The 24317-nt window shown below is 41.7% G+C and overlaps 1 protein-coding gene across 3 annotated transcripts in view; it reads left to right on the top strand.

Moving 5' to 3' along the window:
• Nucleotides 1–4612: 4612 nt before the first annotated feature.
• The window catches only part of LOC140346751 (dematin-like), a 30230-nt gene continuing 10525 nt past the window's right edge, over nt 4613–24317 (top strand). For 2 of the 3 annotated variants that reach the window (XM_072432937.1, XM_072432935.1), the window contains exons 1-8: nt 4613–4705; nt 18577–18640; nt 18888–18925; nt 19024–19098; nt 21248–21376; nt 21661–21708; nt 21794–21971; nt 24133–24177. In XM_072432937.1, coding sequence (XP_072289038.1) covers nt 18911–18925; nt 19024–19098; nt 21248–21376; nt 21661–21708; nt 21794–21971; nt 24133–24177 — 490 coding nt within the window. In that variant the 5' untranslated portion in view covers nt 4613–4705; nt 18577–18640; nt 18888–18910. The remainder of the gene's footprint in view (nt 4706–18576; nt 18641–18887; nt 18926–19023; nt 19099–21247; nt 21377–21660; nt 21709–21793; nt 21972–24132; nt 24178–24317) is intronic. The other variant, XM_072432936.1, reaches the window with a different exon arrangement.

Here is a 24317-nt window from a genome sequence, read left to right as displayed (position 1 = left end):
ACCGTTGTAAACGGGCGAAGCCCGTGCAAAAGTGCGCACTAAACGAGCACTTTACATTTCATCCCCATATAAAGCACTCATTTGCGCTAAGTAGCTCAGGAATACGTTCCCCATCTCTTGCATGTTCCGTGCATATAAGCATGTAATGCAAAAATTTAACATTATTACTGTATAGAGGGCCAAAAACACAAAGTGGGCGGAGCCCACTCAAAATTAACGAAAGTACCCGTCAGTGACCAGGGACCCACACCTTAAATGTATAGTTTATGATATTTGAAAAATGGGAAACATTGTTTTCGCATCGGAATATTATTCTTTCTTTCTTTCTTCTTCTTCTTCTCGGGACCAACCCCCCTATTTTTCACCCAGTGAACATTGACGAAAAGTCACAAAAATGTGCACACCTCTAAAAATCGTGCCTCTCTACATTCTGGCTATTTCCCTTTTCTAAAATAAAAAATTGGCGCGTCAGCGCCCCCAAATGTACCAAAAATGCATTGAGAGATAGGAAATGACCCAAAAAAAATCTGATCGTAGAATCATGAAATTTGGCGCAGAGGTAGATGGTGACAAGAGAAGTAAAAAATATTATTATGGCAACGCCGTCCGCCCAACCAAATGTCGGCCATATTGGTTAAAAAATGGCTAAGCATGACTCGAGTTTTTCCAAACGTCGTACTTTTACGAACTCCTCCCAGGGCGTTGGCTCTAAAACGCTGAAATTTGGTGAAAATGGTACTGAGGAGTGGGATATTCAAAAGTTATTCAAATTACATTGATACCTGTCACGGTCTCTGTGCGGTGAAGCCGCAAACTTTAGCTAGAATTTCAGAAATCTCCAAATTTAACATTTCTGCCGTTTGCGCAGATATAGTCCGAATTGCGTCAAATTAGAATCAGTTGTTAAACTCTTTGCCCTAAACCTACTTGAAGTGAAATAAATTAATTTGGCGCCACAGCGCCCCCTACAGATTTTATATGGATGTTAAATGTTTAGTTTTGCGAAATTATATGAAATTTGACACACAACTCAATTTTAGCATCCCCATCAAAAAAGTCAATGAGACCCATGTCATAATTGTTATGGTTTTGCCGTAGCGATGACCAAAACCTCCCATGTTATTCCAATGGGGAAATCGCCAGAACATGTTTACACTTTATACTTTCACAAACTCCTCCCAGGGCGTTAGCCCTATTAACCTGAAATTTGGTGAGACTCATCTTCAGGGGTGGACCATCAAAAGGCATCCACATTTTTATTCAAAAAGTCACGGTCTCTGTGTGGCAAAGCCGCACATTTTGCCAAGAATTCAAAATAAAATTGCTTTTTGATGGTAAAACAAAGGGGAGAAGATGTGACAGCGTCACAGATTCAGCAGTAGGCGTAATAAAAGGACCATTGGGGCGCGTTAGCGCCACCTCCTCTTGCGGTGTGGCGGCGTAGCGGCGGCGGCTTGGCGAGGGCCGATCATTGCCGCTTGCGGCTTTAATTTTTCTTGTTTTCGTAACATTACCGCTCCTCAATATGTGACCAGCAAGATAAAAAGCACTTTATAGTTCTTTTTTGAAAACTAAGCTGAAATTTGTCACATTTGAACTAAAAAATAACTCATTTAGTTTATTTAGTTTTCTATAAATTTAATTAAAAAAAAAAAATAATAATAATTTTCCTTCTAAAATGTCACTATTATTTTTAAGAAATCTATTATATTGTTACCGAAATAATCGCTATTATCGATTAACCTAATAATCTTGACACCCTTTTTACCTCTAAATTCATAGTTTATGAACTGTGGAGAGTGTAGTTCTGGTTTAGACCTGGTTTAGACCTGGTTTAGAACTGGTTTAGACCTGGATTAAACCTGGTTTAGACCTGGTTTAAGCCTGGTTTAGACCTGGTTTAGACCTGGTTTAGTCCTGGTTTGGACCTGGTTTAGTCCTGGTTTAGTCCCAGTCTCTATTGTGTGAAACCATCCTTAGTAGGTGTTGGGGGTTAACCCTATCCCTGGTTCAATCTTGGTTTTTGACTTGACTTAGACCTAACCTAGACTGGGTGTAGTCCTGGAGTTGTTATTTCTGATTTAGTCTTGTTTATTCCAGGTTTTGTATTTACTCTTAACAAGAAAATCAATGAAATTGTCAGAAAACCTTTGTAACATTCAAACTAATAAAAACAATAAATAAACAAAATAATAAAATCAGAGACTAGTCCGGTCTCAGAGCCGCATCCTTAATGTGCAGGCTCTCATTCACTGCAGCAGGTCACCTATGGGTGCCTATGGGTGCCACTGGGTGCTGAGTTTTCTGCCTGAATGAGTCTGAAAGAGTCTGACCTGGAAATGCATTCAGCTCAGTCTCTTCTCATCGTCTGCCTCGTCTCGTTAAAGTGCGTCTCAGTCTTGTGCCTTTCTCTCGTTAAACCGAGTTCCTTTCACACGTTTCAGTGATGCTGCAGAGCTCACAACACTGCCCCCTGTGGTGACTGTCATCAAGGGTCATCCATGAAGCTCCTCACAGTTTTTAAAGAACACTTAGCTCTTACCATATTGTACTGTATTGATATGATTCATAGATGGAGTTGAGTTTAACTTCATTCTTGTTTTATATATTCTGCTTACAAGCTCGTCTTCCCGGCTCTTTCTCTGAGCCTCATACAAACACTCACACACACATTTTTCCCTGATTTGTGTCATAAGTATAGATCCGGATGTTTTCCCTTATATTTGCTGATGGTACAAACATATTTGGGTCAGGAGACAATCTACAGCAACTATTACAAGCAGTCAAATGGTTCAGGCAGAACAAACTATCCTTAAACCTAAACAAAAGTAAAGTTATTATATTTTGGAAAATAAAAGGCGAGTGACTGTTCAGATAGAGGCTATTAACATTGAGAGGGTCTGTGAATATAAAATCCTTGCAGTGAATATCGATAAAAGAATTTGCTGGAAACCTCATAATCAACATATCTCAAATAAGAAATGCCCCTCACCTAAACGGACCCGCTCACCTGAACAGTGGAGTGTTTTAGGTGTACATAGTAAGCCTATTTTTTTTCATCCTATAGCAGATTTGAATTGTTTTTCTTTAGGATTTATATAGGTTGTTTTATCACTGTTCATTGTTTTATGTTTCTATTTTTGTGAATTCTGTTCATTGACAATCGCAATAAACCATTTCTGATTCTGCTTCTGATTCCAACAATGTTAATTTGGTCTTCTTAAGATGTACCCACAGATGTAATTACGTTTTTGAGCTCTGGTCTCTGTGCCACCAGAGTACAGGTGTCTCAGTGCAGGTGTCTCAGTGCAGATGTCTCAGTGGAGAACTCTGAGGGCTGCACTGAGACACCTGCACCTTTGCTCCTCTTGGGTTGTGGGGCGCGATCATTGCTGCTTCTGGCTATATATTTGTTTGTTCCTGTCTTTAAAAGCGAACAAACAAGTATTTTCTATCAACACATATTTTTTTATTTGCCAACAATAATAACTGCACTTATTCTTTTGTTTGTTTCATGTATCAAGTTGTGTTTTTACGCTGACATGTTTCCATGGCATCTGTCACCTTCCTCAAGACGCGTCACAGCAGTTGGATGACGCTTCTGAGGAAGGTGACAGATGCTCACAGAAGCATGTCAGAGGGAAAAAACAACAACCTGATTTGTCTTTGTAAACAAAACATAAATAATTAAAAAGAAGACATGATGAATTTCATTAATGAAGTACACTTATTCCTGCCTTGGAAAAGCATGAGCAAAGACTTGATTCATAGTGAACAAATCGTTTAGAACTAAATTCTTGACTAATACTCTAACCCTAATTCCTAACTCTAACTTTTAGGTGACCTTAAATAGTCACTAAGCTTGAATCATGATTTATAAGATAAATTCATTATGAACTAAGCCTTTGTTCATTGAGAATTGACCTTTCCTTTAGATGTTATGATGACCCCATGGATGTATTATAGTTCCATGAGTGACCCAGGTATTGTTTTAATGTAAAATGAAGAACAAAACAGATTGAAAGATCAGATGTTCTGCATGTTTTAAAGGACAGACTCAAAAAGTACAAAAACAAAATATGTGATGCAAGAAACACAAATGTTCAAATCCTTTAATATTGTACAGTACAATATATAATTCAAGTAGGAGGGAAAGTATGGGGACTGAAAAGAAAAACTTGAATTTATAGATATACATTTTAAACATTTTAAATGTTATTACAAGTTATTACATCATATAGTATTTTTTTTTTAAAGCTTTTGTGTGAAACAAATTGCCAAACATGTATATTTAGGGCATATAAATCTAAAAAATAGATGGATTGTTGACACTTTTGAGACATGAAATAATGCAATATATTTATGTTATTTGGGAGGAAATGTAACCAAAATATGAAAAGAGAAAAGACTTTTGGCATAGTGTGTAGTAAACATAGCAAAACACCCACACAACTGAACACATTTGCAGTAGTCCCGGGTCTAGAATAGTTTGGCTTTCATGAACTCGCGTGTTTTGATGTTATGTTTTTTGAGTCTGTTCCAGCGGCTTCACTGCAGCCTCGCGCCCCTCCCTCCCCGAGCACGCACCGGCCCCGGGCCCCGTGAGAGAGAGACGCACACACACGCACACGCTCCCGTTCACAGTCCCGGAGCCTCACACAGCAGAGACGCGGAGCCGCTGGAGGTGTTCGGCCGCTGGATCCAGGTAAGAGCCGCTGTCCGCGCTCCTCACGGGGCAAATTCGCTCCAACTGCAACATAATTGTAAAGTGCGGAGGACGTTACGGTTAAACACTGCAAACCTCCTTTATTGATTTAGTCTAAAACGTGTTTACTTTGACTAAAACGATCCATCCTCTGCGGAGTCGGCGAACCAATTCACTCCATTGACGCGGAGATCAGCCGCAATACATTCAAGCGGCGAGGGATTATCTGGGGTTTAATCAGATAAAAACATCCGGAGACTGATGCGTGTGCAGCGGGGAGAGGCGAGCGCAGCAGCCAGGTGCAGAGTGCGTGTGCTCCGGGTGCGCTCCAGGCCGTGTCCCGCTGAAGTGTCCGGATCTTTCTGCAGAGGCGGCAGCGCGGAATTATGTAAACGCGGAGTCTACGGGGCGAAGCGGGAATAACGCGGCAAGTGGCGGCAGGAGGCGGCGGGGAGGGGGCGGATTAAGAGGCGCACCGAGCCGGTTTATGTAACTCTCAGTGCGGCTTCACTCTGCAGCATCTGCCGCTGAACAGAGCACTGCGGGAGTCCGGACTGAAATTGGAATTAAAATGAACTAAACCAGGACTAAAACAGGAGTAAACCTGGACTGAAACAGGAATAAACCAGGACTAAAACAGGACTAAACCTGGACTAAACCTGGACTGAAACAGGACTAAACCTGGACTAAACATGGATTTAACAGGGATTTAAATTGGACTTAACCAGGACTAAACTTGGACTAAAACAGGACTAAACCTGCACTAAAACAGGACCAAAACAAGACTAAAACAGGACTAAAACAGGAATACATTTGGACTAAAACAGGACTAAATCTGCACTAAAACAGGACTGAAACAGGACTGACCTTGGACTAAAACAGGACTAAAACTGGATAAAACCTTGACTGAAACGGGGACTGAACATGGACGAAAACAGGGATTCATCATCGACTAAATACGCATTCTGGACTAAAACCTAATTGAACTAATCCTGGACAAAAAAATGACTCAACATGGACTAAGGACCAGGCAGTTATTCTGTATGTATAATTGCTGGAAAAATGTGTTGTAAACTATGTCATATGCAGGTTTGAAATAAATAACTAACTAAAACGGGACTAAACCTGGACTGAAACAAGAATAAACCTGGACTGAATCAGGGACTAAACCTGGACTAAAATGGGGACCAAACCTGGATTAAACGCAGGACTAAACCTGGACTTAAACAACGAATGTAACTAGACTAAAACCGGACTGAAACAGGGACTAAATCTGGACTGAGTGTAGTAGGTAGTTCTGAGTTCTTGTTGCTCTGCACATTTTCTTTGTGCCCATCCATGAGCAAGACACCTGATTTTTGACACACACACACACACACACACACACACACACACACACACACACAGTGATTATAGTTGTGATTTATGTTTATGTCTGTTATTTATTTATTTTTCAAATTACCTGCGTCAACTCTGATATCACATTCTCAGAACAGTTAACACCTGTGTCTGAACAAAAGCACTCTGGACAAAATTACACATTTTGCTTGCAAAAGGCTGTTACTCTCTCAACACACTTAAAACATGCAACAAAAGCAAATCTTGCCTTCAAACACTACAACGTGTTGCCAATTCAAAAGCACTCGTTAATCAATCAATTCACGATGGACAACAAAATAAAAAATATTGCCATCAATATGAACTAGTGCAGCCTGTTGACATGCCAGTGGCATTTCCTTGCTTTACATAGTTATGCTTTACACAAATACTAAAAATCAGAAACAATTCCATTCCATTATTCTCAAAACTTTGGTTTAAAACTGAAATACAGAGAAAATAGGAAAAATATGGGAATATACAGTAACAACTGAGTTCAAATTAGTCATTGTCTATTCGTTCAAGACGAAAGGGCCACAGGTTCTCATCCACATCGCATTCGATATTTTCTCTGGCAAGGCATCTGGGCACCTATATAGGTGGAGAGTGAGTGATTGCTAATTGAAGAATTGTGCAAAGGAGTTTCACACAGGTGAATCAGTGATTTAGACTTATGCAAGGAATCTATACCACCTGTGAAAAGATGTTTTCCTTTTGTTTAGCTCGGGAAAACCAATAGAGTTTGGGGTTTTTGAATGACATCTGTGTTAACTGTATAGCAAAAGGGTGTGAGAAATGTGTGAACCCAATGAAAACATATGAACACATTCGCAAGAGAAGAGTTCTGCTGTCATGAAGACCAAGTGGGTTCTAGTTTACCTAAGCAGGTAAAAGCAATCGAGAAAAACTGTATTAAAGAAGATTGAATATAGAACACAGAACAGTACTGACCATGACCAGAAAGCGAAAGCCAAAATAAAAAGATCACAAGTAGCATTAAACATTAAAAGAAACAAAATCACGGTACATTTAAATTAAAATAAGAGTCCCATTCCGTAGGAACATCATTGGTGAGGTGGTGATGATAATGGTTTGCCTCCTGCTGCCACAGTTTCTCCAACAGTTAGCATTGCCTTGTGAATAGTGAGCAGTTTGACATGGTGTTTAGAAAAAATGTGACACATTTTTCCAACAATGTGGTTTTGTGCTCCTCCATTTTCCCACTCTTCGTCCGTCAAAACAAGGGTTTTTCCTATTGTTTTTTATTTGATTTAGCGGAAGAATTGTCCGTATTATTGTTACATTGATGTCATTTAGATATTATTCCACTTGAAAGTTCTGATTTATAAGCCTTGATAAACATTTTGGTCAGAGGGTTATAATGGTTCTTGCTTTATTTAATTTGTTGGTTATAATTACTCCTTATTTGTAAATACCTATAAAAGTCCTTTCTGTCCAAGGCAAAAGATTCCTTCAACACGTCAAAGCTTTTAATTTGAGTTTATTTTACAATTTGGTGAAAAGCCTTTATATTTTTTTCAATCCAGACCTTGAACCTCTGGTCAGTACTGTTTGGTGAAAAAATAAGCACAGATTTGTCATCTGCCAGTAAAGCCTGTACAGGATTTGTCGGCATCATACTATGCAATATTTTTCCATTGAGCTTCATATTCTGGGTCACAGTAGTACAGCTACGCTCTGATTTGATAAAGTCATTTTTCAAAAAAAGTACACTCCAACCACTGTTTTCTTTTGATTGATTCAAGGAATTTTGACTTGAGGTTTTCTTGCCTTGTCATACAAATCTTGGGATTGTTTTATTCCACTCATTGAATAGCCTGTTGGGGATGGAAATTGGGAGAGTCTGAAATAGATAGAAATCAGGGAAACACATTTTTATCGTCAATACTTATGGGATATGGAATATGGGATGGGAGGTATGGGATAAGATAACATTTTCAAGGTCTTTATTTATAGTGGAGAAAAGAGGAATATAGTTTTTTTCCAAGATAGTTGACAGTTCTTTATGGAGGACTACACCTAAATATTAAAGGGATTCCATTTGCCATTTAAATGGGTTGATTTTTCTAAAGGACAGAGGGGGTCACCAGTAAGAGAGATGTTTTTTGTACATTCAGTTTGTATCAAGACATTGGACCAATATCATGAAGGAAATGCATCACAATAAGTATGAACATTTCTGGTTTGGTCAAATAAAGTAGAACATCATCTGTAGGCAATTTGATGTTTCTTTTAAGGTCAGATCATTCATTTCACCTCTTATATTTAGCATGTTCCTGTTTCTGGCATGTTCAGTTTTCAAAAGCTTTTGAGCATTGAGTAGATTCCAAAGTGTGTGTGTTTTTTTTTTGTTGTTTTTCCTTTTCCAAATCTATAGTGATTTAAGTAGGGGCATGATCACATAGATCTATTGTACTTATGGGTCATTTTTGACCTATCTGTATCAGTGTTCTCGCTGGGCTGAGGTTGAAGGATGGGCGCTCGCGAAAAGTACTTAAAAAAGTACTAAGGCGCTCTCTTAAGATCACCTTGCGAGCATAGTACTTTGAGATCCCTATGCGAGCGCCGGGGTGCCTTTCATTCGCGCCACCTGCGAAACCCCTCAGCGAGAACACTGCTGTATTGATTTTTTTTTTTAAAGTAGTCTATTCTAGTATAGATCTTAGGTGGATTGGAACATGTTTTATATTGGCGAATATTAGGATTCATCTCTGTCCAGATATGGATTAATCCAATGTTATGTATTCATTTGCGAAATGTATTATTTATAGATTTACAAGTACTTGAGTTTGAGATTTCTAATGTCAGATGAACATGCACGTTCCAGTCACTGCCACAGACAAGGGTTCCCTCAGAGTGGTTTGCAATCAGATCTATAATTTAGTATAGAAAGTGAGGTCACTTCCTGTACTATACATTTAAGTAAACACGCTATCCATTATTAGTTCTTTGGACGAGTACAAATATGTCATCTTTGGTCTCATTGTTGAGACCTTGCGCTTTTTCATTTATTTATTTTTTTGCGCTCTCATTGCTGTGTAGACGTTGAAGATTCAAGCCTCCATAAATTTGACTACATCTTTCCCTTCATTGTCCTCTGGAAGACCGACAATCCACAGATGGTTTCTGCAACTACGATTCTCCAGGTTGTCCACGTGATCCGTCAGAGCGGGAACCTGACTCATTATGTTACCCTGCAGGGTACCGTGTCTTTCAATTCAGAGATTTTCTTTTCAGCTGCTGTGGCTTGGTTATCCAGTTAGTCAGTTTTGGAATTTAGATCCCGCACACCAGTCAGGGCTGCATAAATGTTTGCATCTAATGACTTTGTAATGTTATCATTTATCTCCCGCTGAGCCATCAAAATCACTGGGTCTATCTTGCCTCTGGTCTTCTCTGGATCTGGATCCCCGTTAGCGGCTATACGAGGACGCAGGGGTCTTAGCCGCAGCGGGACCTATTAGCTTAACTGTTGCATCACTAGGCTCTCGATGATGGTGTTCGTTTTCTGTTTCTTAGGCCTTTTCGAAAAATAAGTGTCCAAGCTTGTATGCTCCCATGCATAAATGTTGACTCGCCCCTGATGAACTCGTAATATTGACGGATAAATTCTACAGATTCAACAGCAGCTCAACAAAGCCTGTCTAAGCTAGGTGAGAACCCGAGATTTATGTTTCAAATCCAGATTCAGTTCACAGGTTACATTTTAAACACGCTCAGGAGCATTAACATCGGAAAAAGAACTGACAGAACTTATCAGTTCTGCAGTTTTAAACAGGAAGCCAATGGACCTGTTTTTATCACTGAGCAATTTTAGATCAATATCGAAATTTACAATTATCAAAATGCAAAATTTGCATTATATAGTTCTACCTGTGATCATTTCCAGATTGGCCCAAATGATCACCAGCCAGAAAAAAGTAATTTAATTTATTTGGGAAATTTGAACATTGTTGAACTTGATAACAAACATAAGAAACAAGGAGTTGGCAGAAGCAAAAATCTTATTGAGCCACTTCCGCCTTCCCTGTACACAATTCTTAATTTTTTTTATCAGCAAATATTTACTTACATTTTTTATTTTTATCAATAGTACGGTAAACAGTTACATAAATCAGTGTTCTCGCTGAGGGGTTTTAGCATGGCGGGGCGCCATGCCTCGGCTGGTCACCGCCATTCTCATGCCCAGGCGGCGCGAGCGAAAAGGACTACAACGCTCGCACTGCGATCTTAAGATCACCGTCGCACCGCAGCACGGCGCTCGCACGGCGTCGCACGGTGCTCACCGGCGCGACGCACGGCGATAGATAACTCACTTCTCCCTCGGCGCCCCACCGCCATCCTTCAACTTCAGCCCAGCGAGAACACTGCATAATATACATTTTAAGGGCCGTCATTCTTAACCATCACATTTGATTGTTTGCAATGAGTTTGTTGAACAGCTTAAAGGTGGTATGGACGATTTTTTTCAGCAAATTTTGTATCATATTTCCTCGTAGCGTGGATAAATCATTAGTCCTGCCACGTATCAATCATAAAACGCACCTATCGCTCACCTGCAGCCGCGTCAGGCTCGTCCCCACGTTTCCGCGTGCCTAAGCGCATGGATCTATCATAATATAGTTCCCTCAGTGTACGGGGCAAAATGAAGACTGAGAAAGACTGTTCGAGCTGACTCAGAAGTGGACAGAAATCTATGGGAGACGAGAGATGCGATGCGCTCCATTGCGCTAATAAACAAACGCACGTGTGTGTTGTATCGGTCCGCACTTCCGCCTGCGTTCTCAAATCGCCGAAAAATCGGCCATACCGCCTTTAAGGCTGGGCTCATACACAGGTCTGTGTGTGTGTGTGTGTGTGTGTTACTGTAGTATGTCTGTGTAACATTTTACATTCAAACTCTTTATCTATGGGAAGTGCTTAAATGAAGTCTCTACAATGTCTGATCTTTCTAGTTAATGGTCTGTGTTACAGCATACCCAGGCACATACTAAATGTGTTTTACTATTACTGTACACTGTGCTGTTTGTATTTATTTGTTATCTGGTTTGCCTCTGTGAAGCACTTTGTGGCTATGTCTGTGGAAAGTACTATACTTGTTAACTTTAAGTACTTGCTGTACACACAATCGTGTGCGTGTGCCTGGTATGATAGTCTAAATTAGTCATAGGGCCACATTTGGCCCCCGGGCCACAGTTTGGACACAATAAGAGCTTGTGAGACACAGGGACTTTCAGGCTGTTATCAGTGTCCAGCAGCCACAGAGGCCCCCAGTCTGTTACTGTAAAGTGTAGCACCATCTGACCCTAGACTCCTGCTTTAGTCCTGCTCTAGTCCTTGTTTATTCCTGCTTTAGTCCTGCTTTACTCCTGCTTTAGACCTGCTTTAGACCTGCTTTAGTCCTGATTTAGTCCTGCTTTAGACCTGCTTTAGACCTGCTTTAGACCTCCTTTAGTCCTGCTTTAGTCCTGCTCTAGTCCTTGTTTAGTCTTGCTTTAGTCCTGCTTTAGACCTGCTTTAGACCTGCTTTAGACCTGCTTTAGTCCTGGTTTAGTCCTGCTTTAGACCTGCTTTAGACCTGCTTTAGACCTCCTTTAGTCCTGCTTTAGTCCTGCTCTAGTCCTTGTTTAGTCTTGCTTTAGTCCTGCTTTACTCCTGCTTTAGACCTGCTTTAGACCTGCTTTAGTCCTGGTTTAGTCCTGCTTTAGACCTGCTTTAGACCTGCTTTAGACCTGCTTTAGACCTCCTTTAGTCCTGCTTTAGTCCTGCTCTAGTCCTTATTTAGTCTTGCTTTAGTCCTGCTTTACTCCTGCTTTAGACCTGCTTTAGACCTGCTTTAGTCCTGGTTTAGTCCTGCTTTAGACCTGCTTTAGACCTGCTTTAGACCTGCTTCCTGGTTTAGTCCTGGTTTGGACTGGGCTGGTTGTTGGCTCTTGTCTGCTGTGGTTTAAGTAAAGCTCTAAACCCGAGTGTGGACCAGCCCAGGCCAAGTTCAGATTCATAACTATATCTGGATCAAACCAGGATTTCCTGAAGCCCACAGACTCTGCAGGCGACATCATAATTGCCCAATGAGAGCGTCTGTTGCACTGGTGACGTCACTGGGGCGTGGCAGTGTCTCTGCAAGCCTCAGATAAGACTCCACTTCGGCCAACGAGCCGCTGATCCACCAAAACAAAAACACTTTTACTTTTAAAGAAATATGTCACTGTTCTGCTTGTCTCCTTGGATGTTATCGCTTTCCCTGAAATGTTCCACAGTAGAGTATTAAACTGGCCTATTCTCTATGTATTCAATCACAGGATTTTTATTGCTGAAAAATACCTTGAAAACATACATTGTCACTGTGAGTGGAGTCGCGTTTCCACAGATCGGACCTGTGGAGATACATTTAATGCCATACTGTTGAACATTCAAAAGCAGAACAATAGACCCTTAGATGCTGAATGTTTAAAATTCTGTAGTAGCTGCAAATCAATGCAGACCAAAACACATTTTCTTTCTTATTATTTATTTTTAACGGAATTTTTGGCCCGTAGGCTTTTTTAGACAGGATAGTATTAACCGACATCAGATCTAAATGGTAATGATTTTAAGTTGTTGTAATAAATAATTATAATTATTATTATTATTTAAAAACTATAATTTGTTTAACCAGTGGTGGAAGAAGTTCTCATTTTAATTACTCAAGTAAAGGTAACACATAAATCTACTTAAGTTAAAGTTTCAAAGTACCTGTTAAAGGTACCTTTAAGTAAAACATTTTGAGAACTGTTAAAGCCTTAAATGTGGTGATTTTGATTGTGAATTGTGCTGATTTTTGGTCAACAATAGAAATTCATATCCAAATGTTTCTTTTGAATTTTAAGTTTATACAGTATTTTAGTTTGCTCAAAACCGGGGCTGAACACAAAACCTTGATGGCAAGGTTTTTAACGCTTTTCAGTCCCATTCAGAAATGTAGTGCAGTAAAAAGTACAGATACATGCTCTCAAATGTAGAGAAGTACACTCACATCTGTCTGAGTGCTTTAACTTTGACAAAACCATCTGCATTTTTTATATTTTGTGATTTTCTGAGGTCAATCCCAGTTTTTCCAGTAAAATCACATTATGTTCCACTTCACTTTTGCCTCCTTTGCAATATTTAGAATGTATATGTCCTTAACTCTAACCTTTAACGTTTAGGTTAATCATCCTGCTGTGAATATTGTGTGAGTATTACAAATGTTCTTGTCACAGTACGACAGGAGTTAAATCTTTCTTGTGTGCTCTGGTCTTAAACTGATTTCTTTTGTTTGGTTTAACAGCCTGAACTTTAAACTTTATGTGCGGTCTGAGGTGGTCTTTATGTTTGCTCAGTGAGTCTGGACAAAGAACCCACAACCTCCAGGAGAACCACTCTGCCACTGATAAACACAAGGGGCTGACCCACAACCTCCAGGAGAACCACTCTGCCACTGACACACAGGAGTCTGACCCACTACCTCCAGGAGAACCACTCTGCCACTGACACACAGGAGTCTGACCCACAACCTCCAGGATAACCACTCTGCCACTGAAACACAGGAGTCTGACCCACAACCTCCAGGAGAACCACTCTGCCACTGACACACAGGAGTCTGACCCACAACCTCCAGGAGAACCACTCTGCCACTGACACACAGGAGTCTGACCCACAACCTCCAGGATAACCACTCTGCCACTGACACACAGGAGTCTGACCCACAACCTCCAGGATAACCACTCTGCCACTGAAACACAGGAGTCTGACCCACAACCTCCAGGAGAACCACGCTACCACTGACACACAGGAGTCTGACCCACAACCTCCAGGATAACCACTCTGCCACTGAAACACAGGAGTCTGACCCACAACCTCCAGGAGAACCACTCTGCCACTGACACACAGGAGTCTGACCCACAACCTCCAGGAGAACCACTCTGCCACTGAAACACAGGAGTCTGACCCACAACCTCCAGGAGAACCACTCTGCCACTGACACACAGGAGTCTGACCCACAACCTCCTGGATAACCACTCTGCCACTGAAACACAGGAGTCTGACCCACTACCTCCAGGAGAACCACTCTGCCACTGACACACAGGAGTCTGACCCACTACCTCCAGGAGAACCACTCTGCCACTGAAACACAGGAGTCTGACCCACAACCTCCAGGAGAACCACTCTGCCACTGAAACATAGGAGTCTGACCCACAACCTCCAGGATAACCACTCTGCCACTGACACTCAGAAGTCTGACCCACAACCTCCAGGATAACCACTCTGCCACTGAAACACAGGAGTCTGACCCACAACCTCCAGGAGAACCACTCTGCCACTGACACACAGAAGTCTGACCCACAACCTCCAGGAGAACCACTCTGCCACTGACACACAGGAGTCTGACCCACAACCTCCAGGAGAACCACTCTGCCACTGACACACAGGAGTCTGACCCACTACCTCCAGGAGAACCACTCTGCCACTGAAACACAGGAGTCTGACCCACAACCTCCAGGAGAACCACTCTGCCACTGACACACAGGAGTCTGACCCACAACCTCCAGGAGAACCACTCTGCCACTGACACACAGGAGTCTGACCCACTACCTCCAGGAGAACCACTCTGCCACTGAAACACAGGAGTCTGACCCACTACCTCCAGGAGAACCACTCTGCCACTGAAACACAGGAGTCTGACCCACTACCAGTCGAAATCAGGTCAAAATCAGGTTAAAACCAGTTCTAAACTATAGGACAAAACCAAGAAAGCTAGAATTACAATACATTTCTTGATCATTTAGCCATTATTTTTGAAGTAATGTCCCCATCACCAGTCAGCAAGCCACTTGCCCCAGCCTCTTGTTGTCATATAATAACTTAACAACAGCTTTGCTGTTGCTTTTATGGACACAGAGTTTTCTGTCCTTGATGAGCATGTTCTTCCAGAGTTCCCGGATAGTTTTCTGTCTGCCTTTTATTCCAACTGCTCTGGGATCCTTGACACTATTTCTCCTTTTAGGCCCAGGTCCTCCAAGCCTAGGCCCGATCCCTGGATAAATGACTCTACCTGGGACCTCAGACAGCACTGTAGGCAGGAGGAGCAGCGGTAGAAAAAGGACAAATTACACGTGTCTCTGGTCATACTGAGGGACAGCCTTGCACTCTACCAAAAGGCTATAAAGGAGGCCAAATGCAAATATCTGTCTGGTATTATTTGTAGTAATGGTCACTGCCCCTGTGTGTTGTTCAATACCATAAATTCTGTTGTGAATCCACACACATCAATGATTGATGCTTCTGTTTCCACATGAGGACTTTTTACACTTTTTTGTTGACAAAGTGCTGTCTGTGAGACAATTGAGCAGTTCCATCATATGTCCAGTCTTGCCCGCTACTGCTGTACATACTGCAATGTTCAACCAATTTGAACTAGTCTCACTCTCCTCCCTCACAATAGTAACACAAATGAGAGCTACCAACTGTCCTTTGGACACCTTCCCCACAAAGTTGCTTAAAGGTTGAATGGACGATTTTTTTGGCACAAATCCGAGTCTTATTTCCTCGTGGCGTGGACTGCCGATTAGTCCTGCCACGTATCAATCATAACACGCACCTACCGCTCACCTGCAGCCACGTGTGGCTCGTCCCCACGTTTCCGCGTGTCTAAGCGCATGGATCTATCATAATATAGTTCCCTCAGTGTACGGGGCAAAATGAAGACGGAGAAAGACAGTTCGAGCTGACTCAGAAGTAGACGGAAATCTACGGGAGACGAGAGATGCGATACGATCCGTCGCGCAAATAAACAAACGCACGTGTGTGTTGTATCAGTCCGCACGCGCACTTCCGCCTGCGTTCTCAAATCGCCGAAAAATCGTCCATTGCGCCTTTAAGGAAGTGTTCTCCACTGTGGGTCCCTCCCTCAAGTTTTTTATTAACACAGCTCAGGATAAGCGGATTCTCTTAAACATGCTGTAGTGAGACCCCTTCTTAAGAAACCACAACTTGATACTAATGTCATGTCAAATTTTAGACCTAACTTGTCTTTTATTTCTAAAGTTCTTGAGAAAGTGTTTGTTATGTTTGTTATTTGGTAATTCTGTGCTGTCTAATTCCAATAACTTGTCTTCCATGATAAAATCGACCGTAAATCTCTGTGTTGTTTTTGACAATAATTTAAAAATGGAAAAAAAAATTGACAGTGCGGTTAGATCAAGTTTTTATCAAACCTTTTTTAAATTGCACCGACCTTGAAAGGACTATTTATGCTTTTATCAGCTCAAGAATAGATTATTGCAACGCACTTTATGCTGGTGTCTCCCAGTCTGCCCTCAGTTGCCTTCAACTTGTCCAAAATGCTGCGGCGCGTTTTTTAATCAACACACCCAGACAGCACATCACCCCGGTTCTTTTTATTCTTCACTGGCTGTTTCTTTAAGAATTGATTTTAAATTTTTTCTTTTTGTTTTTAAAACGTTAAATGGCCTGGCACCACCTTATTTGGCTGAGCACCTGTAACCCAAGCAGGACTCTAAGGTCAACAGGTCAGCTTTTACTGGACGTCCCCAGAGCCAGACTCAAGCACTGGGGTGATCGAGCTTTCTCTGTCGCTGGTCCCAGACTCTGGAATAAACGGCCCCCTGACATGCGCACCATCATAGATTTGAATCTTTTTAAATCTAAGCTAAAATCGTATTTATTCAGACTGACTTTTAACACTATGTAATGTAATGGCACTTTATTTTGTACAGTTTGTTTTTATTTAGTTTTATGTTGTGTAATGTCTTGATTTTATTTTTTTGTGAAGCACTTTGGTCACTTTAAGTGCTTAAAGTGACCAGTGCTTAAAGTGACCAAAGTGCTTCACAAGGGCTCTATAAATAAAAGGTTGGTTGATGTGGTCAACCAACCAGGACTACACCAGGACTGATTCAGGACAAAACAGGACTAAACTATGGGATTAAACCATGAATGAACCAGGACTGAACGGCTTAAACGGGACCAAACCAGGCCTAAACTTGGATTACAAAATGTTTCTTGAAGGTGTCTATACCAGGACGAAATCAGAAATAAATTAGGACTAAAGCAGGTCTAAAGCAGGTCTAAAGCAGATCTAAAGCAGGTCTAAAGCAGGTCTAAGCCAGATCCAAACCAGGTCTAAAGCAGATCTAAACCAGGACTAAACCAGGTCTAAACTAGATCTAAACCAGGTCTAAACCAGGTCTAAAGCAGGTCTAAACCAGGACCAGACTCCCTGGATCCTCAGTACTTGTGCTGTGTTTGTTTTCGTGTTCGCTGGTGCAAGGCGGGTTTTACGTGGGAGCTCTGTTTTCGGTGCCCACTCGTTTTACTCACAGCTGATTGGAGGGAGCGGAGCCGTAACCATAGTGACCCGGCCAGATTCCCAGCATCCCTCTGATGTGTCAGTTTGTCAGATGCCCTCCCATCCTGCATTGTTTAACTGAGCTGAGGGTTAAATATCGGTGGTGTAGTCTCTTGTAATGTGGTTGGATGAACAGCAAAGGGAGAATGACGCTGATCATTTTACTTTTGGAGATTTGTGAAAATTCCAGAGAATGTCCGACACAGACGTTCAACAGTTCCGATAGTAAATACATTTTAAATAAATATTTGATTTTACTTAAAGTCTATACCACAGGTTCTCCTGTTTTACTAATTAGGACTTAGTTTGGTGGGATAGCATCTTAGTGAAATGTGTGTCTGACCTGCCGTATAGACTTTAAAGGGCATATGACTGGTTCTCACATTTCTCATGTGAGAAGGGGTACGCAGTGCTATGCAGGGTTTCCCAGGGGGAAGCAGGAAGTAGGCGCATGCAGTAGTGATGTCACAATATTACATTTTAGTGTTACAATCATATTGTGAGACAAGACAATCTATCATTTTCTTTCATTCCCATTGTTTTATGTTACTGTTCCTCAAGTTTGTTTATGAAATGCAAGTTTCTGACAGACAAAATAAAGTTAAATATGACAAAAGCAGACAGATGAAAAAACATCTTTACAGTTAGGTTGACATTTTGGACTATATATTGAACAAAAAATATGTTATTTTATTTTTACCATTATATTGTGAACTGAATAAACTCAATTATCGATTACCCTAATAATCTTGACATCCCTAGTACGCAGGAGTACGCAGGATTACGCAGAAGCACGCAGGAGTACGCAGGAGCAAGTAAGAGTTATGTTACAACGATGAGTCAGGGTCACCATGGAAACAATATTGATACTTCTTAAAATAGACTCACAACAACCAGGTTTAAACCGGAACTGAACCAGGACTTAACCAGATCTGAATTGTATTGTGAATCTTGAGGTTTACAGATCCAGGGCTGTGATTGGCTGAGCCCTGGTCACATGATGCTGGACTGAAACAGATTATTTGAGGAGTGCATTAGAAACATGATTTGACAGATGAATCTTTGTGTTTTTTTCTCTTTGCAGAAGCTGACGGCGCAGTAGCTTGACCCCGACACCATGATCCTCTTCTCTCCTCTTCATCCCTGAGGTGAGCCACAGCTGCCCGGGGCAAATGCTGCCACACAACACTCAAAAACCTGCTCTCAAATGTATGTTTTAACATTTTTTGTTGGTCAAATCAGAGTACTGTATTCTACTTACAGTATGTAGAATACTTCCATGTTATGTAAGGTTAAAGAGTTTTGTTTTGCAATTTGCGATACACAGAGTTCGGCATCTTTTCTGTTAGCACAAATTGACTAAGTAGAAATTATGTTTTATTATTGCTGTTTCAGGAAGTGGCAGCTCCGACAGGAACATGATGATGCCAAAGGTATTGAAAAAAAACAAGAATTGTTTCATATATTTAACTTAATTTTCACAAAATGTCCTGTTTTGGTGTAAATATTTCTCCTTTGTCTCTTCGTACAGCCCGTCGTGCAGACGTCTCCAGGAAGTGTCCTGTCCCTGAGACCCACGGCCCCCGGCTCCCCGCTCACCATCACTGTAAGTACTACTACTAATACTGCACTCACATCACTGTAAGTACTACTACTAATACTGTACCCACCATCATTGTAAGAATAACACTACTTTTAACTACAATACAACTACTGCTACTACTAATACGTATGTTACTACCTAAAGATGAAGATGAGAAGGTAGTTTTGTTCGTGTAGCGAAAGAGGAACTCAAGTTAAAGTTTAGTGCATCTGGAAAGTATTCACAACTTATTTATTTTTTATAGCCTTGTTCCAAAAAGGATTCAATTCATTATTTGCCTCAAAATTCAACAAACAATACCCCATAATGACATTTTGCAAATGTATTAAAAATAAAACAAAAAAGCCATTGTACATAAGTATTCAGTGTTTCCCATGACTCTCAGGTACATTGTTTTTCCACTGATCGTCCTTGAGATGATTCTTCAACTAGACTAGAGTCCACTTGTGGTAAACTCAGTTGCTTGGACATGATTTGGAAAAGCACACGCTGGTCTACATGAAGTCCAAGGAAGTGTCTGTAGACCTCCGAGACAGGAGTGTATCAAGGCACAGATCTGGAGAAGGGAAGCATGTCTGCAGCATTGAAGCTTCCTCTGAGCACAGAGGCCTCCATCATCTGGAAATGGAAAAAGTTTAGAATAAACAAAACTCTTCCTTGAGCTGGGCTCGGCCAAACTGAGCAATCGGGAGAAGGGCCTTGGTCAGGAAGGTGAACAAGAATCCAATGGTCACTCTGACAGATCTCCAGCGTGTCTCTGTGGAGTGAGGAGAACCTTCCATAAGAACAACCATCTTTGCAGCACTCCACCATCAGGCCTGTGTGGTAGAGTGGCCAGATAGAAGCCACTCCTTAGGAAAAGACTCATGACAGCTGCTTGGAGTTTGTAAAAAGACTCCTGAAGGACTCTCAGACCATGAGAGACAAAACTCTCTGGTCTGATGAAACAAAGATTGAACGCTAGAACAGCGACCATCATGTCTGGAGAAACCAGGCCCCGCTAATCACCTGAACAGTACCATCCCTACAGTTAAGCTCGGTGGAGGCAGCATCAGGCTGTGAGGATTTTTTTTAAGGAACTGAGAGACAAGTCAGGATCAACAGAAAGATGAATGCAGCAGTTACAGAGACATCCCTGAGCGCATAGCCAGGAGAACAAAGGAGTGGCCACAGGACAACTCTGCGAATGTCCTTGAGTGGCCCAGAGGCCAGACTTGAACTCATTTGAAGATCTCTGGAGAGATCTGGCGTAGGGCACTTATAGCATTAGACTCAAAAACACTTGAGATTAGTGCCAAAGGTGCTTCAACACAGTATTGAGCAAAGGCTCTGTGTACGTGTTCTATTTATGCTTTTTAAAAAATAAAATTGCTTAATAATTTAAACAACCTTCTGTCACATTGTCATTCTGGGGTATTGTTTTTAGAATTAAGAGGCAAATAATGAATTGGATTTATTGTGTAATAAGGCTGTACTTAACAAAGGGTGGATGCAGATGCACTGTACCTGCAGCCGAGTGCACACGATGAACAAAGCCAAAATCATCCCAAAATCCTCCAGAGGAGCAAAGCTAATCAAGCAATGTTGCACTGCATAATGCTTGAATCAATACTTACTATTCCATTCAAAATACAGGGACAATTCACGCACTACACTTAGCAATATATAATAACTGTTGTGTAAATTAGTCAGGTTTTCTAACCCTTTGTTTAAAGACTTGAGACCTTGAATTTGTATGTTGTTTTTGTGTTAAGGATTTATCTGAATAAGTGACTATTATTGGAAAGTCCTGAGCAAAGTTATGATTCAAAAAAAAGAAACAAAACACCCAATTTAAATAACCAGACACATTTTGTACATATTTTTTTAATAAAAGATGTGATTTGGTCATATTCTAGTCAGAGGTGTGCCGAACAATATTTCCTTATTTTATTGATATGTGTTTTTTAAATGTTTAATTTTAATAATGCAAAACAACAACACAAAAGAATACAGAACAAGACACAGAGAGACAGCAGCATCCAAACAATATAAACCCTTTACATGTTGTTTGGCATTTAAAAGTATTTTAAATCTTTCAAAATTAACATAGCCCGCTATATATTTAAATCATAATATTAAAGGTATTCTTCTGTATTTGTGTGTTTTTCAGGCGCGGGTGGACGGGGGAGTGATCGGGTACAAGGACCTGGCCGCCCTGCCCCGAGACAAGGCCATACTCGAGATCGAACGGCCCGACCTCATGTTGTATCAGCCGCACTACTGCTACAGCCCTATAGAGGTCAGTGTCACACAAACTTTCTCTGTGGCATCACTCGCTTAACGTTATGTTTCAAATTCTTTGTATTCTTCATGACTGTATGAACTGTATGATTGACAGTTCCTTAATCTGCAGCTTTTTCTTTCTCGATAGCCCCCTGCTCTGTGACTCCTCCCCCTGCTCTGTGATTCAGATTCATCCAGTTGTTAGTCAGACTAGTCAGATCCAAACCATTTGTGCACCACGCATTGAGAAACAATGATAAATGAAAGCTGTCACTAAGCTGCGGTTCTCCTGTCTCCCTGCAGAGGTCGCTGTCTCCGTACTCCGTGTCGCCTCCTCCTTCTCCAGACGTAAGTTCCACACGGCGCAAAACAAAAACGACAGAAATATAAAAGACGTTCTCCGTTCAAAGTTCTGCTTCCTGTGTTTCTGTAGCACATGCTGAAGGAGACACGCGATTGGCTGGACAGACGCTCAGGGGGCGGCTCTTCTCCCAGCTCCACCAATCAGAGCCGGACTCACAGCAGCATGTCCACGCCCACCACCCCACAGACCACACCCACTCCAACCCAGACGAGCACCAAGACCCTCCCACAACACTTCCACAGACCAGGTACTGAACCAGGACAGAACCCAGGACCGAACTAGGACCGGACCAGGACCGAACCAGGACCGAACCTGGACTGAACCTGGACCGAACTTGGACCGAACCAGGACCGAACCTGGACCAAACCAGGACTGAACCTGGACCGAACTAGGACTGAACCAGGACCGAACTAACACAGAACTAGGACCGAACCAGGACCGAGCCAGGACTGAGCCCGGACTAGAACAGGACAGGGCTAGACAAAGTACTGAACTGAGACTAAACTAGGACCACACCACAGAATACAATGCTTGATACTGTCGGTGTAATCCCTCATTCGTCCAGGCGTGTTCCATAGTAGAAAAAGCTTCAGTTGTAGTCATCTGGACTCAGTTTGCAAAAATAGACGTTTCGACTCTCATCCAAGAGTCATTGTCAATAACAGAATTTAGGTCGAGAACTCCGATATTAATACTGTTCTGTGGTAAGACCCGCCCATTGGGAGGAGCCTTCCTGAAGTAGAAAGAGTTGTTGGTTTCAACAGAAACTCCCCCCTTGTATTTACCGAGCTAGCCTATTCAGAATCTTAATGGGCTATTAGAAACCTCTTTGTCTTTGTGAGACCCTGGCTCAACCACCCTGAGTACCTGATTAGCATCTGAATGTCCTCTACCTTTCCAGGGGTTCAGTAACCCATTATAAATAACAGGAAGATTAAACCTTAGCCCTCAATTTCTGTTTAAAGAAGGTCTTTCTTTTTTAACAAAAATAGCTTCCTTAACTCCTCTTTCAAACCATCTTTTCTCCCTGCTTAAAACCTTCACATCACCGTCTTCAAACGAGTGATTAGAGGCTTCAAGATGGATATGCACGGCGCTCTGTGGTCCTGAACTAGTATTTCTTCTGTGCTGATAAAGCCTCTTGTGTAGAGGCTGTTTCGTCTCACCTATGTAACGTTCTTTACAACTTTCTTCACTGCATTGGATCGAATAAACTACATTGCTCTGTTTTTGAGTCGGCAACTTGTCCTTTGGGTGAACCAGTTTTTGTCTTAAAGTGTTTCCTGGTTTAAAATAAACAGGGACTTCGTGTTGTCTAAAAATTCTCTGCAGTTTTTCCGAGAGGCCAGACACATAAGGGATAGAGACACCCTTCCTTCTCTGTTCAGTTTCCCTTTTCTCCTGCTTCTTGGTTCTCTTCACTCTGTTGAGAGCCCAAGCGGGGTAACCACAGGCTGAGAGGGCATTTCGGACATGTTTTTCCTCTTTCTTCTTGCCCTCTGAGCTGGTGGGCACACCTTGAGCTCTGTGTTGTAAGGTTCTGATCACCCCCAGCTTGTGCTGTAGTGGGTGGTTGGAACCAAAGAGCAGATACTGGTCCGTGTGTGTAGGTTTCCTATATACTTCTATTTGGATAGATTTTAAACCAGGAAACACTTTAAGACAAAAACTGGTTCACCCAAAGGACAAGTTGCCGACTCAAAAACAGAGCAATGTAGTTTATTCGATCCAATGCAGTGAAGAAAGTTGTAAAGAACGTTACATAGGTGAGACGAAACAGCCTCTACACAAGAGGCTTTATCAGCACAGAAGAAATACTAGTTCAGGACCACAGAGCGCCGTGCATCTCCATCTTGAAGCCTCTAATCACTCGTTTGAAGACGGTGAGGTGAAGGTTTTAAGCAGGGAGAAAAGATGGTTTGAAAGAGGAGTCAAGGAAGCTATTTTTGTTAAAAAAGAAAGACCTTCTTTAAACAGAAATGGAGGGCTAAGGTTTAATCTTCCTGTTATTTATAATGGGTTACTGAACCCCTGGAAAGGTAGAGGACATTCAGATGCTAATCAGGTACTCAGGGTGGTTGAGCCAGGGTCTCACAAAGACAAAGAGGTTTCTAATAGCCCATTAAGATTCTGAATAGGCTAGCTCGGTAGATACAAGGGGGGAGTTTCTGTTGAAACAAACAACTCTTTCTACTTCAGGAAGGCTCCTCCCAATGGGCGGGTCTTACCACAGAACAGTATTAATATCGGAGTTCTCGACCTAAATTCTGTTATTGACAATGACTCTTGGATGAGAGTCGAAACGTCTATTTTTGCAAACTGAGTCCAGATGACTACAACTGAAGCTTTTTCTACAATGCTTGATACTGTATAACAATCAGAATGATAATAATCTTTGTTTATTGTAGAAAATGGCGCCAACATCTACAAGAAGCCTCCGATCTACAAACAAGGTACTGGACCTGCAGCTGGATGCCTTCTTACATTTGAGGAGCACCTTTCTTCTTGGAATCGGGGACAGTTTGTGCACTGTTTGCCCCGAGGATTGATGAGGGTTGATCAGGAGCTCCATCACATTATTTTGTTAAACCGA

This window comes from Eucyclogobius newberryi, unplaced genomic scaffold (assembly GCF_026437365.1).
Source record: "Eucyclogobius newberryi isolate DKJ021-1_F unplaced genomic scaffold, fEucNew1.0.hap1 SCAF_6, whole genome shotgun sequence".
Classification (NCBI taxonomy): Eukaryota; Metazoa; Chordata; class Actinopteri; order Gobiiformes; family Gobiidae; genus Eucyclogobius; species Eucyclogobius newberryi.
This window is presented reverse-complemented; position numbering and strand designations above follow the sequence as displayed.